Genomic DNA, 16,034 nt, shown 5'->3' with positions numbered 1-16,034 from the left:
AGAAAGATCTACAGACAAATTTCATTTTGGCTTAAAAAATTTGAAGAAAGTCTGTATGCTTATTCCAGATTTGCTTATTAATGTATACTTTTCTGCTTCTTCAACTTCCTGTTAGGATTTTGCATAGGAAACAAGACAGTACTGCTTGGTATAAAGATGTGCATGTAACCCAATTCAGTTTTTTATTTCCTTGACCTTTCAGATTGTAAGGAAAAGAGTGCTATCTGACAGCAGTGAAGACAGAGATACTGAAGAAGCTTTGAAAGAGTTTGACTTTTTGGTTACCTCAGATGAAGGTGATGGGGAATCAAGAAGTTCAGGAGATGGAACAGAGTGGGGTAAGGAAATTTAATGGATTGTACCTGGAGAAAAATATCGTGCTAAGAATATATTGTGAGTGATTGAGATATGTCATGATCACAGTAGCTTTTGAGTATTCCTACAGTAAATTGGCAGACTAAAGTCCTCTTAGTATATTATTCTAATTTTTCTGTATACTGCTTTAATGTAAGGATTCTTGAAGGTTTATGCTTCTGGTTATTGTCTTTTTTCCTTTAATAATGAGGCAGACAGAATTTGAATTTTCGAAGTGGAATTTCAATGTGTTTTTCCAGTGACCCATGCTAATGAAGGGCTCTGATAAAGATGTATTTTACAATTATGACATGAAAGTTTTTTCATCTTCTTTGCTTTCTCACACTTTGATACAGAGAGTAATGAGTCATAAAGACTATTCAGTTGCTCGAATATTCTTTTATCATTTTTTAGAGGAATATATCTTTAAGATCCTTAGTCACAGAGAGGTATTTCACAAACTGTTCTCTGCCCTTTGAGGTTCATGTCCTGCAACCCAGAATGCCAGCATCCACTTTGCCTTGATATAATTATTCTGCATAAACCCACTGCATAGGGAAGGGAAGAAGGAAGAGAACTGGTTAAATATCTTGATGGGGAGTTGTTTCCCACTTAAGCTGCTCTGGAAAGTCTTAAGCGTAAGTGGACACAGAGGGAGCTGTGGAAGATAAATGGGAAATAATTGAGCTTTATAATGGAACTGAAGCCTTGACAGACGAATAAGCCATGGTGGCTGTGGCTCTTGTGAGCTAACAGCTCCAGAATGCTGTAGTTTACTGAGGCCATGCCCAACTCCTGGTTGGACTCCAAATGATTGTTCAGTGTGGTGTATTCTCTCTGCTTAAGCGGATGTGTCTTAATATCGTTAGATATTGCAATTAGTATTCTGTTCACCAAACAAATAGAGGAATGTTTCTCTTTTACAAAAAGTATTAGGTGGTTCTGATCCTTCTCTTTACTATTAAAATTGTATCCATTTATGCTTGATAAGTGTAGCTATTGCTTGTGTTACCAACAGGAGCTTTTTTGTTCTCTGAAAATTCACACTTCTGGGTTATTTTTACTTTCACTGACAGCTGAGTACAAATGAGCAAAAGTCTAACATCAAGAATAGTCATGGAAAGTAGTAGTTTCATTTCTAGAAATATTAAGGGGTTTTCTGACTTACAGGCATTCATGTTTTTCAATTACTTGTTTCACAACCTGTGTCTTTTATGATAACTGTATACAAGAATAAACTTCTTCAGTGAGCTGCCATTATGAATCACTTATGTTAATTTGATTTAAGTGAAACTTAAATGTAGTATAGAAGAGTGATGCTGTGTAGTGAAGATAGAAGCAAACAGAGGACATCCTTGCTTTGTTTTAGATCTCAAGCATTATTGATCATTTACAGTAATCTATTGAAGCCATTTGGCTAGAAAAGTCCTCAGAAGTGTTCAGATAATTTTTAAACTATAAAACACTTGCACAGTAGTAGTTCAGGATCCACTTCTGAAGTTGAGCAGAACCTGTGGGAAATGCAGGAAGCATCCTTGGGACAGTCTGTAAAATATTATTGTATTAAGTATTTTTCTGGCAACAATACACTCTAATATAAACCCATTTAAACTTCTTGTCAGAGGAGAGCAAGAAATCTTGTGTAGCCAGGGAGGAAAAGCATGATTAAAACCTGTAACCTGGTCCCAGAAAGAATACATGCTTCTTTCTCTCAAGCATGATTTTCTCATACCTTTTCTGAGTTCTTCATGCAATTACTGATTGCTAGTGGTACTCAGTTGGGCATATGTGTTAAGATGAAATGACTTAGGCCAAAGACCATCTTTTTTAAAGTCGCTTTTCAGCTTATTAATAACTATTTTCATAGCTGCTACAAAAATACTAGTGCCTCAAGACTTTGAGTCTTGAATTAATCTGTCACTCAAGTGTATAGGGTCATGACTGGAGGGTTCAAAGGGGTGAGAGGTCATCTAGTCCAACCTCTTACTCAGGTCCATTTTCAACAGGTTACTCTGGCCTTTTTCTGATCAAGTTTTGAATATCTTCCAGGAAGGGAATTCCCGTAAACTCTCAGGGGCAGTATTCTGGTATTTGGCTGTTCTCGTGGTAGAAAGGATTTTGTCCTTCTGTGACTCAAGTCCAAGCAGAGTCTGTCCCCATCTTCTCTCCGCTTGCCTATTAGGTAGTTGTAGGTAGACTGAGATGCCTCTTTTGCAGTCACTGAACGCTCACAGTAGTCTCAGTCCCTCCTTGTAGCTCATCAGCTTCAGCTGCCTTAACTATCTTAGTGGCTTCTCTGGACTTGCTGTACTACATCAATACTAGGTACTTAGCATTATACTTACAAGGTTTCCAATAAAAGAAATGCTATACTGGATGCAGTACTCAAGGTGTGGTCTCACAAGTGCCAAACAGAGGGGAATAATCACCTCCCTCACCCCCCCCGGCTACGTTCTTGTTAATACAGCCTGGGATATGGTTGACTGCCATTGTTGCAAGAGTATGCTGCTGACTCCTGTTCAGTTTGATGTTGATGGAGGATCCCTAAGTCTTTTTCAGCATAGTTAATTTCTAATAAGTCAGCCCCCATAATAATCCATGTCTCATTTTAAATCTTCTGTCTGATCATAGTGACTCCTTCAGATTGTGATTGATAGTGGTGTGCTTTCTCTACAGACATTTAATACCCTTTCTGGATACTAGTCTGTTTATTATTGTTTATATTTTAAAAGGTCTAGAATAGTTTTGATGTACAAAGCAAACTTGGTCTGAAAGGAATGAATTTTTAGATAATAAGGTTGAGATTTTAATGAGGAAAACAAAGCAAAAAGAGAATGCATTTCAAAAAATTTTGTAGCTGTGATGGTCACAAAAATAAATATATATGAGGAAAAGCTGTATTAGTTCCATTCTCTTGCAAATTATTTTTCTAAGCTGCCTCAGTAAGGTCCTTCCATATATGGAAAAAATGACTTGGAGATTTGAACTCACATAACACATTTTGTTGAAAATCTCCAAATAGTGTACTATTGGAAGAATACTTTTCTGTAGCATGTCACAGGGGAAGAAATTTGAGAGAGATGTTTTTAATTAAAAAAAAAAAAACAACATGGGGATTTTTATTTATTAGGTATGTTGAAGTGTTTTGTGTATTTTTTCGAAGAGTATTAACTCAGACCTTCCCCTTTTTGTGAAATTTCATGGCTTTAGTGCTTTAAGATTTTATTCAAACCTTGGTGACATGTATACTGTGTTCCAAAATTATGTAAGTGTGCTGCTGCTTTGTATAAATGACGACATAGAACAAAGACAATGAAATGAGAATTTGAAATGCAGTGACAACGTCTGAGTTGTAAAGTTATGTTGACCAGTAACATAGCTGCTGCTTCTAGATATAATAATTCTTTCCCTGGAGGAAAAAAAAAAAGCTGGAAAATATGTCCTGAGTTATTGTAAAGTAAATGCTGCTTACATTTATGAGCAGCTATGTGCTTGGTTATAGAAATTAGGCATGTGAAATTTCATCTCAATTTTTTGTTAAGAAAAATCTGAGCAAATAGAAGTGGAATGTGAGTAGCAGTTTTACAGCTTTCACAAGCTTGGTGCTATTTCTGTTTGTTTAAAATAAAAGACAAATGCCATTGACAGCAGCTGTTACCTCCTTCAGTGGAGATCACTTGGTGACATTATTGAAAAAGGATGTTTCATTTGTTTCACTTTGTTTAGAAAAGGAAGACCAGTGTCTCATGCCTGAAGCTTGGAATGTCGACCAGGGAGTAATAACCAAACTCAAGGAACAATACAAAAAGGAGCGCAAGGGGAAAAAGGGGGTGAAGAGTAAGTGGAAAACATTGCACCTTAAAATCATAAATCTCACATCTTTCACACCCTTAATTCTATCTCTCTTTCAATGTTTTCCTAAAATTACTTACTCTTTTACTTTGCTGCTCCTGACTGCTTTCCTGTTCACCAGTTCTCAGGGGTTGAAATTAATGACAGTCAATCAAGTTACCTGATAAATAGTTGGATTAGATATAACTTCTTCCAATCAGGTGTTGGATTAATTAAAAATTCTTTCTTTGAGCATGGATTATACTTCTGTTATTCAGAAACTTAAATTTTGAAAGGCATTGGTTTAAGAGTTCACACTAATATAGAAGACTTCAGAACCCTTTCTTAGCTGGAAACATGCCAGTTTCACAGGAAGAGTTAACATCTGGTATGTAAATAAAAAAAACCAAACAAACCAGAAACTGTCTTGAGTGTCCTATTAGATGACTGAGGGAGAAAACAGGTTAATTTCTACCCCTGTTTATACTTAACATTCACAACATGAAAGTCATGCTGTCATCATAATTTGTTATGCAGGGCTCGAAATAGGAAGCAACTCTGACCATCAGTTTATTTGTAAATCATAGGATTTATTTATTGATTTCATACCTGTGGGACCAGCCTTTAAAAGTATTGGGTATTGTTATCCAAACAAAAAACTGTGATCGCTAACTGAAATACAGTTTCTAGCCCTGTATTATAATTTTTGTTACGTTTCTTAAAATAAAAACCTATTTTGTAAAATCAATGTTTTTTTTGATAAGTAAGCCTTAAAACATTTTGAATTCAGATGAAGGATTTCAAATGAAACCCTGTATTCACAGCTGTATTTCAAACATCTAGACATATTGAGAATTCATGTGTGAATGATGTAAATTAATAATATTGCATGTAGCCCAGTAAGAAATTTGAGGGATGTTTCTCCCTTTGTGGGAAGATGCTTATGAATACCAAGGAAATTCTCACTTCCAAAGAGACATGCATAACGATGCAAAAGGTGTCAGATCCTCGCATTGTGGAGGCTGACTTGCTTTGTTACTCTTTGTATTGATACTTGTGATAAGCTGCTGCTCCGCAGTTCATTATGTAGCTGAAATTATGCTATCGAATACACAAACTAAACCTCGGTTTTTTTCCTTTTTTATGGAAAAAAAGTAAATCATTACTGTACTCTAAATTTCTCAAGTGATATTTTTGTCAACTTTGGAATCGTTTAAGTTCCTGGAAATTAATCACAAGTCTGACAAGAAGCTGAGCTGGCCAACTAAAGTGTTTGTGTTTCACAAAATTGATTCTAAATTTCTTTATAGTTAAGATAGAGAGGGTATACCGATATATGATGTCAATGAAATTTGATTTTTGTAACTTGTCTGTTGTTTTTAAAACAGACAGATGTGCTGTGTAGTTCAGGGTAAATAGTTGTAGGGTTAACTTAGAAGAAAATATGTAATTAAGCTGTTGACATTATATTCTTGAACAGCTCTTGAGTGCTTTTTATTTTTGATAGCAAAACTTAATTGTTAATATAGACATAGATATTACTAGAACATGTTTCATATATTTATGAGAAGAATTCCTGATGTAAGGCAGCACTTGGACATCCAGTGCTCCTTCATGAAGATAACTACTGCTCAGTATATTTACAATACCTTTAAGACTGATTTGATTGGTTTGATCTTGGGAGACCAAATGATTTACTGCAGTACAGAAATTAAGCATCTTTCCATGGACAAACTGCCGCTGGAAGGGCATCAGTGCAGAAAAAGCAGGAAGAATCACAACCTGTTTTCAGCTATTTATGATATTGGACATAGTGAAGAAGAATATGAGGAAGTCTGGGGAAAAAGAAGGGACTAAATGTCTTTGCATTGAATTGTACAAAATTTGTTTCTATGACTTTAATCTCATCATAAATGGTTCTTAGATGCTGAAGTGCTACTAAGTAAAATATTGTTTTTATAAATCAGATATAATAGTAAAACAATCTTGCAAAATCCTACTTAATGTTTTCCTGAATCAAATGATGTTTTTGTGACAGACAAGTTAAATACTATTTAGTTTATATTCAGTCATTATGGTTAGGGTGGACAACATAGAATCTGCAACTGCATTAGTAAACTTACGATTTTGCAAGGCTGTAGTAAACGCTCCTGTGAAGTAATAAGAGAATAGAATCATAGAATGGTTTTATGAGAGAATACATATATTAGAGTACACTTCTGTGTTAAAGCTGCTTAAAAATAGCTGTATTATTTACTGGTCTAGGAAAAAACATAATGGACTATGGGTAAGACATTTTCCCATTCTTAATTAAACTTACAACAGGAAAAACTACCGAAGATATGTTTCAGCCTCAATCCTATATAAAACAGTCAAAACAGGGATGTGGGAAAATGATGGAGCAAAGCACAGGTAAGTGTCAAGAAGGGCATGGGTCTTCACCATATGTAGCTTCAGGAAGTAGGCCGGTGAATCCAGTTACATTTATATTTTAATATAACTTTTTGGCTTATATAGTTCACAATACTACACTAGTGCACAAATAAATTTAAAATAATCATGTTGTCATAAGAATATGCTGCACAAAGTACCTGATGCACAAATTTTAAAATATTCACAAATGTCAGCTATTGTTTGGGAAAAGTAAATATTCTAATAATCAGTGTGAATCAGTTGAAGGCATTCTTCAGCATCCCATGCAAGTAGCAGTATGAGTTTATGAATGTGGGGAAAATTGTGCGTTCACAATTCTCAGTTGCTTCTATCACTTTCTTTTCAAGAAATTCATTTCATGCTGGATGATTAGTTACTGCTGAAAATAGGTTGCTCATTAGTTTTTCTGTGGTAACGTTATAATGCAAGGTAGGATCCATTGTTGCATGTGCTGCAGTAGCATATCTGATATAAGTAGTGCCATCATGAACTATGCATTTAATTTATTTTTTTTTCTGGTTAGGGCCCAACAGGTCAAAGCTGCAAGATATGCTTGCAAACTTGAGAGACGTTGATGATCTACCTTCATTACAGCCATCTGTTGCACCTTCTTCTAGGCCCAGTAGCTCAAGGCTCATTGAACACGAGCTGAACAGGACAGATGAAGGTAAGTATTAAAAATGTGCATGCACCTTTGTAAAGGGTAGATGTTTAAAGTTACTTTTGCTTAAAAGTTATGCTCTAAGACTTTCCACGCACCTTACAAATACTGATTCAGCATTATGAATTCTGTCTAAGTGTGATAAATGGCATTCCCATTCCTCCCCTCCAGTCACTATTAGTAAGGTCAGCACACCTACCTCAGTAAAGTCTTGGCTGAATACCTTTGAACATGATGGAAAAAACTCACTTGGCACTTGATGACTTTGTAATATGAGGATCTCAAGTCACTTGCTCAGGCCTGGCAGTCAAGTGTGGAACATAAACTCTCATTATATAAGAGCATCTGTTTTTCTCCTCATAGTTTTAAATGTATGTATATATATTACATACATACACACACATATGTATGTGTTCTTTTTTTAAGTGCAAAGGTAGAGGCTCTGCATGTAAATGCAAGTGGCTAGATATATCTTTTACATGCACGTGGTGATTGTGTAGTGAATCACAGAGATTGTCTTAGAGCTTGCCAGTGTATTCATTTCCATAATGTGTTCCAAAAATTAAAAAAATTTCTCATAGCAGCTACTCCCAAGTGTGGAAAGCAAATATCTTTGCAATGAGGCATGTGGCTACCTTAATTAGTATTATGTCTGAAAGTTGCTAAATCATCTCTTTGTTTCCACATTTGAATTCCTATAATATGGAGCATAATAAAATAAATATATGAGGCTATATAAATTTGTAGAAGATCATATCTTGTGCTCTTTATTCAAATGGTAAATATGTCTTTTGAAAAATGAGCAAAGCACGGGTTTCACTTAGCAGTCTTTCAATGAGTGTGAAAAAGTAGGTCAGCCAAGTTATAATTAAGATGCATAAAAAGACCCGGCATGTGGCATAGTTACCAAAGATCTCAATAGTTCCATTTCCTACATACTCAGTGGCTTTCTTTATGAAAGAAGGGGGTAACTTAGCAACACTTCAAGAAGTGGAGGAATTTTTTGTTAAATGTTTCCTTTCCAGCTTCTCTCACATAAACCGAGAGCCATCTTAGCAGAGCTCTGTTTTCATGTCCTTTCAAGAACATGTTTTTTAGTTTAGAGATTCTGTGATGGACTCTCACAAAAACAAAAGGGGATGGCTGATTGTTATCAGTCTGAGTCAAACTGTTAGCTGTGTATTCCTTTAGAAATCTGAGACTATTATATTTTTGGCATACAATATTTTTATTCTTTTATAACTCTTCAGATTTGATGTCCTGTATGTATTGAGTGTTGAGTGGAATATTACATTGTAAGTTCAAAAGAGAGGTAAAGAGAATGATAGTTTAGGCTTCAGGGTGAAGAAGGTAAGAGGTGTTTGTGATTAAAAGGTAATAACTAAGATACCTAATCAAACAGTAGAGCTTGAAGGGCTTTTGTTTGATAGTAAAAAGTATCAGAAGGCGAACAGGACACTCGAGAGGTTTGAGTGTGGAACAGAACGACTATAGAAATACTAGCTTATTTTGTGCTGGGTGGACTGGAGGGGAATGTAATAAATAGCCTCTGAACCTGGTGCCTTTGGGACAAGAGGGAAGCAGACCGAACAGATCAGGCAATTCATTGTAAACCATAGTTTGCTTGGTTTTAACTTAGTGTTGGTGCTGTTAGACTAATTAAGAAACTGCAAATGAGATGGCATTTCCTTTTCTTTCTCCCTGGTAGCAAGAGTATTTGCCAAGGCTTGTATTTACAATGTAGCTAAAAGGAGAAAAAATTATAATTTACTGAAAAACCCTTGTAATCTGAGACAAAAGGTATATAAAATTGGGTGAAGTCTCTTGTGTCCAGACAATAACACGTTTTCATCTATTTAGACCCCCTTTTGTGATGTATAGACTTGGAGAGTTATTTTACAGGGAAGCTGGTAAAGGCACAGCTGCTTTTGAGTCATACCACTTGATGTGGAGCCTTATGTGGTATTTGTATGTGAACTGTACTCCTCTTAGCCTTTGATCCTCACATTTTTAGTGAATCTGCCTATGGATGTGTTTATGTTGCAGTGACTGGAGCTCCTATAGGCATGCTGTAGCAGCTGTGAACTAGTAAGTTTGGATACTGCTAGTAAAACCCTGGAATTCAGTGCTAAACTGATTTTACAAGTAGCAATGAATTGTCAGCTTCTAGTCATGTTGCTGGATTGGAGCACATGTAAACAGCTTCATTGTAGACATGCTTTTGGACATGTCTGGGTATGGTGTTACGAAGGGTCCAGATGCTCCCACCAGCCATTTTTGTCTGTATTTTTGCTACTTCTCCAGAGCCTAATTGCATATTTTATAGCAGAGTTGTGGAAGGGCCTGAGCTTTTCTGTGTTACTTTTACATTATATATGGGTGAACGGTAATGTACTCATCCTTCCTGTGGCTAGTTACACTTACTGTCTTGAGTCGTGCACACCTCGTGTAAGTATTATGTTCAGAGGGTAGTGTTTATGGGTAAGTACAGTGATTATCTTTAGAATGGCTATTTTCTATGCATCTTTTTAGAATTTTGCCCTCAAGTACTTGAGAGATGTTCAGTATTTTGGAGGTAGAGAGTATGCTTTTATTAATCAATGTTGCACAAACCCACTTTTCAGGATTTTGTTTTGTTTTGTTTTCTTCCAGTGGAAGCTTTAACATTCCCTCCTTCTTCAGGGAAGTCTTTCATTATGGGAACAGATGAAGCCCTTGAAAGTGAGCTGGGTCTTGGAGAGCTGGCAGGCCTTACAGTAGCCAATGAGGCAGACTCACTGACTTATGATGTAAGTGGTTATTAATGGTAACTCAAGGTTCTACTGTCTACTTGCTGAAAGCAGATGCAAGTTACATGTTAGGCTCAGCAGAAAACATTTTCCTGTTGAAATTATGCTGCCAGAGGATGTCACAAATTTTTGCTTGACATATCTGTTCTTCCCATACACAGCAGCCTCGAAGCTCTCTACAAGCCTCTCTCCTTCTCTCATTTGCCTGCTGTGTCATTCAAATAATTGAAAGTAAATGTATTTAGTAGTGATACTGTTGGGTTCTTGTAACCCCAGTGACACTCAGCAAAATTAGGAGTAGCATGGCCAGCAGATTGAGGGAAGTTAACGTCCCCTCTACATGGGCCTGATGAGGCTATAACAGTATGCAGGTTTGGACCCTGCCACTTCAGAGGGTTGTAGAAAAATTGGAAAGAGTCCCGCAGCATCTGACTGATGAAGATGTTTAGGGAGCTCATCTTGTTCAGTTGTTAGGAGACTAAGGGGTGCTCGAGTAGCAGCCTACAGGTATTGGAAGGGTGCTTAACAGGATTACAGAGTCAAGCTTCTCCATAGCCTCAGGTGTTAAAACAAGAGGAAACTGTAGCAAATTATGGCTTGGGAGGTTCAGGTTGAACATTAGGGGAAAAAGTGAATCTCTGGAATCCCCTTCCTGGGAGGTGTTCAAGACTTGGCTGGGGGAGAGCTGTGACTTTACGTGGTGTGGGCAATAGTCTCATTTCAATATGGCAAGCTGGACTAGAGACTACTTAGGAGGCTCTTGTGGCCAGCACTTTTGTGGCTATGTGTGTAGCCTACGGCTTTTTTTTCTTTCCCTTTTTATGAAAAATATTTCCTAAAATTCCTTCTTTGTAGTCATATGTAATTTTTGTCTGTATTTCTGATTTCTTGGGAAAAGATATGTCAGGTATTACTTTAATAATTTGCTTCTTTGTGATCTGTCAATTCCAGATTAATCTTGCTATTGCATTGCTCAGCTCTGTCAAGGTTGAGGTATTTCAGAGATGATTTTTTAGTATTGTGTGTTGGGGAGTAATCTTACCCTTCAGTAAATCTGACTCTTAAGTAATCACCATCTGGGATTTTACTGTCACAAATCAAATCTGAGACTTCAGAAATAACCTGAAGGTCCTTACTTTGAAGTTCTACCCTTGTATGTACTTGAGAATCAATAAATTACATAGTTAATAAAAGTTTACACACATTTTGAGAGTGACACTGCAGATATGTGCTCTACTACTATAGCAAGTTCATTAGCATGTGATGTGTTGTGAATCACCAGGATTGCAATGATATAGAACATCTCTGTTAAAATTCAGTATTTTAGTGTTATATCCTAACCAGGGATCAGCTCTTAATTTTTTTTGCTAGTCTTCCCTGACTTTTTCTTCAAAAAGGGGTAAGATCATGTACAAATTTAATTTCTTTTACAGTTACACCTAAGAATTAGATGCTGGGGGTTTTTTTTAAATTCAGAGAACATGACAAGCCTAACCCATCTATACAAGATCTTAATGTTTTCAGCACTTGACCTCATTGTTCAAGTGTCCCCATAAAGTATTGTGTTTGTCCATGTCTCCATATCCCAAACCAACAGCTTTCATTTATGGAATACAGCGTTTCCTTATCCACGCCTATCCTATTCTGTGTGGTTGAGAATATTAACTTCTGTTTGCTCACTTGTTAAATGCCTTCATGAAGTCCTGTGATCAGGAATTCATAGTCATGCTTACCTCAACTCTTACCTTTTTCTAGTGCTAAAAATTAAAAAAAAAGAAGTTGTTTACAAAGCTCATTGCTCTTGTCACTGTGTTCTTTATTGAAGCAAAATAAAAGGCTAGTTTTTCAGCTTTCAAATTTCACTAGAAGTTTAGTTTACAAATAATATAATCTGGTTTTATTTTGGACTACTTCACACCTTTTTCCAGCTGCCAAATATCTATCAGGTAGGATTAGTGGAAATTTAATATGGGTTTTTTAAGTGTCAGTTTTGAATCATGGAGAATGAAGTTGAGGACTTTGAATGTATTTGCTCTCAAGAGTTGCAGACACTTTCCTATTTTCAGTCCCTTTTGTCCTACTGCCATTTCTATTGGATTCTTCTGAAACATGGCAGCATCAGCCTACCTCATGGTCAAGTTTTTTACACGTTGCTTTGACTGTCTGTAAAATAAAGAATGGTTTTCACTTGCTAATGGACATTATGAACTTGAAAGAGAAAATCTTCTATTTGTGGTAAGTTTTTTAGAGTGTCTAACAAGGTGAAATTTCCCAGATTGCTAGCCAATACTCCCTTAAGTTTATCTTTTCTTTTTCCTTTCTTTACACATTGTTGTCTTAACAAATGTTCACTTCTGTTGGTTCTGGGGTTTTTTCCCTAGTCTTCTGGGTAGATTAAGAAGCTTCATAAAATTATAAGAGACTGATTACTGTACATAAGAGTATCTGAACTACAAAATCATTACATTTAATACTATGTACTGACTTGGGAGGTTTTGGACTTGCAGTAGACTCTTGCTTGATTTTGTGCAACTTTGAACAAGAGTGGTGTCCATAATACTTCCTGCATATCATTGCTGTTTCCGGAGTTTTCAGGTTGTCTATGTACACACAAATATTACTATTAGTGGCAAATTCAGATTGGGTGCTAATTTTGGGGTTGAACATCCTCCTACCCCACAACTGCTTTTCAAGTCTTGGATTACCTCACTGTTAAATTTCAATGGGAGGAAGAGAAAAGGAGGCTGGCTGTTGTGTTAGTAACCCAGCCTTTCCCAACTCATGAGAGACTGGTAAATGGAGTGATGGTGGTGCTGCCAGGCAGGCAGTGTGCATCAGGGCTAGGATCTGTTTTCACCTCTGCTGCTGGTCTGCTGGCTGGGACTGCCCTCTATCTACTTCCCAATTTAGAAGCTAATCATCTTGGACTCCTTTGGAAGAGCATCTCTGAATGAATGAGAAGCAAATGGAGAATATTATCCGGCCAGAACTGGCATGCACTGTTAGGCTGAGGTGTCTTTGTGGTTTTTGCAGATGTGGTATGGGACCTGTGCTGCTGATATGGGAGCAGGAGGGCAAGCAAGGTTCCCTCCATCACCTAATCAGCATTAGATGCCTGTATTGAGGCAACCAAATTCCTCTCCAGTTATCTGTGAATATTCTGTACTTCTTGTATGCTTTTTGCTGAGACTTTCTTGGCCAATCTCCACAAAATCTGCCAAAGCTGCTGACATTGCAGTCCTGCCCTGTCCTTGCACCAACTTGAGCATTTGTCTGTTCCCTTATTGAGCCACCTCAGCTCAATAAACTGGCAAAGAACCTGACATGCCTCCTTGAGCAAGACAGTACATAATTACTAAGAAATATCATGAGGCTAAATCTGCTGTTTGTTAGACTCCTTTCTCATTGTTTAAAATCTATAGAACCTCTTAATTAAAGCATCTTTTTATTAAATCCAGAAGTAACAAAACTAAAGAAAAAGCATTTTTGTTCTTAAACTTCCCCACATTTCAGAATAAAATGTAGATTCTTGAAGTGGCTCAGAACAGTTGTCTCTTCTTTGCAGTGAAGGATACTAAATTATTTGGGTTTATCTGTAGCTTTCAACGTAATGAAATCATCAACATTTGAGTTGCAATTGTTTGTTTTCCTGATTTTCCATAACCACCATCAGCAGTGATTATGGGCAGGTAAACATAACTGTGGCAGTGTGGACTGACAGTGATAAAAATCTGTTTCAGCATTTTATGTCAACATTTGTTCAGAGGAGCAATGTTGAAGCAACTGTTACTTTGTTAAGAGCTTTCTTTTTGAATCTGCTAAAATGCTTTTATTGCCAAATAATTGTGTCTGTGTATATGATAGCTTATTGCTTGCCAGTTTTATTCTTAGTGTGTAGCCAAGTCCTTTTTGCCTTTTTTTCTTTTTTTCCCTGGCAAGCTTTACTTGTCTTGCATTATTGCAGAGCTTGTGTTGCCTTAGGTGAGTAAGTTAGTTGTGTTTCTTTCTGTTCTCTTAGATACTTCTCTGTTTTTCTTGGATCTTTACTTCAAGATGCCATGTCAGTGGTATTTCAGATATTCAGGGACCACAACTTGGTTGAGTTAGGCCCAGTGTTAATGAATGAGCTGATAGGCATAGATCAGATTTCAAATACCAAGCTGAGTTTACAGCAGTATCAGTCAGAAAAGTACTTTTCAGGTTTTAAATTGTGTAATTTAAGGCATGTGGAATATTTCAGATTTGCACAGAATATATTACTGTGGATGTGACATTATTTGTTGCTTTTGTGGAATACATCGACCTTTGTTCTCATTTTGAATTGTCAGATCAGTGTTAAATGGACTGTTGCTCGAGAGCAGGTTGTTATGAAAAGTGGGTGAGGTAATTTGACATCTTCTGAAAATGCCAAACTAAATTTCTGCTTTCTTCCTTTCATTGTGCCTTCCAGATTAATCACAAGTTTGGCATTTCTTTTTTAATTAGATAGCAAACAATAAGGATGCATTGAGAAAGACTTGGAACCCCAAATTCACATTAAGAAGTCACTTTGATGGAATAAGAGGTCTCGCTTTTCATCCAGTTGAACCAGTCTTAATAACAGCTTCCGAGGACCATACATTAAAAATGTGGAATTTACAAAAAACAGCACCAGCAAAAAAGTAAGATTTTTTTTTTTCTGCTTTGTTTATGAAGGAAGAAAAAAATTGTAGATGCCACTTCACTGTATGTCCCTTGGAGTCAATCAGAATTGTTTCTTTAATTTAAGAGTAGGAAAACAAGCTCTTGGAGAAGAATGGGGACTTTTAAAGAGTGCCAGAAGGAATCCATGCATGTTTGTGAATGTGCTTTGTTTGTGAAAGTGAAAACTATTCACTTTTTTCTATTTTCCTTGTAGATAACATGGAAAATTAATTTACTGGAGAAAATATTTGTATGTGGCCTGTTAGTTTGCTTGCATGTGTATATCACTGTGTAAAAATGCATTTTTTTATATATGCATAGACATATATGCATATACATGCGTACAGCTTTTAAATTTTGAGATGTTGTTAGGTTCCTTTGTACACTCTCTTCTGTGTTGCTGGGTATTTTCAGAAATGAGAGCAAATTCGTAGTGGGGCTAATGTAGTGAGGGATGACATCATGTCTTTTAGGAGGACTAGGCAAAGCATGTGGTCTTCCCGCAGTCTGTAACAAGCACTGGACTGGTAAAGTCCAGAACAGCAGTTTTTGAAGTAGTTTGTAACAATGCTATAGCACTGATATAAAAACAAGGTGCCATAAGCTTCTTTGCTCTGATAGGGATTTGTAACACTTAATGATATGTTCCATGTGATACTGATGGCCCTCCACTCCCCACCATTGATGTACCTACCTACTGCTTTAATTGGTCTGTGAGAGTTCGTGGACTTTACCTTGAAGGCCTTCAAACAAAATACCAAACCGACCAAACAAATCCTATCATATTTTGAAAGAATGCAAAGAATTCCTAGATATATGAAAAATCATGTTGGGAGAGAATGTTGTGGGAAAAACACTTCAAAGGACATATCAGTGACTTTAAGAATTTAGCAATTCTGGCACATCTTTGTAAAGCACTGTGCAAGGTCGTATACATGTTAATGTTTTCTTGTACTTCATTTAGGAGTGCTTCTCTTGATGTAGAGCCAATATATACCTTCAGAGCACATAGGTGAGTATTTCCTGAGAAACATTGTCATATTTTGAGAAATATATGATTTGTAAACAGACACAGAATTTTTTCAAAAAAATAATTTCCACCTTGTCAACTAGTGATTTCATGTGATGCTTTTAGTTCCCATGTTATTTAAAATATCTGCATATGTTCATCTCCTTTCTGCATAATTATTTGTGTCTGGAGCTAAGTACACCACGGTTTTGAAAAGAAAAACCTAAACATATAGTTCAAATTTGACTAGGTGCTCTGTTTATCATTGCAGTTC

The 16,034-nt window shown here is 36.5% G+C and overlaps 1 protein-coding gene across 6 annotated transcripts in view; it reads left to right on the top strand.

The window, feature by feature from the left end:
- Positions 1–16,034, top strand: part of STRN (striatin) — a 64,796-nt gene that overhangs the window by 38,864 nt on the left and 9,898 nt on the right. For 3 of the 6 annotated variants that reach the window (XM_074896917.1, XM_074896916.1, XM_074896922.1), the window contains 7 exons: positions 179–338; positions 4,081–4,191; positions 6,511–6,597; positions 7,142–7,285; positions 9,932–10,068; positions 14,554–14,729; positions 15,716–15,763. In XM_074896917.1, the coding sequence (XP_074753018.1) occupies positions 179–338; positions 4,081–4,191; positions 6,511–6,597; positions 7,142–7,285; positions 9,932–10,068; positions 14,554–14,729; positions 15,716–15,763 (863 nt within the window). The remainder of the gene's footprint in view (positions 1–178; positions 339–4,080; positions 4,192–6,510; positions 6,598–7,141; positions 7,286–9,931; positions 10,069–14,553; positions 14,730–15,715; positions 15,764–16,034) is intronic. The other 3 variants (XM_074896920.1, XM_074896918.1, XM_074896921.1) reach the window with 3 other exon arrangements.

This window comes from Athene noctua, chromosome 1, assembly GCF_965140245.1.
Source record: "Athene noctua chromosome 1, bAthNoc1.hap1.1, whole genome shotgun sequence".
In the NCBI taxonomy this organism is placed as follows: domain Eukaryota; kingdom Metazoa; phylum Chordata; class Aves; order Strigiformes; family Strigidae; genus Athene; species Athene noctua.
This window is presented reverse-complemented; position numbering and strand designations above follow the sequence as displayed.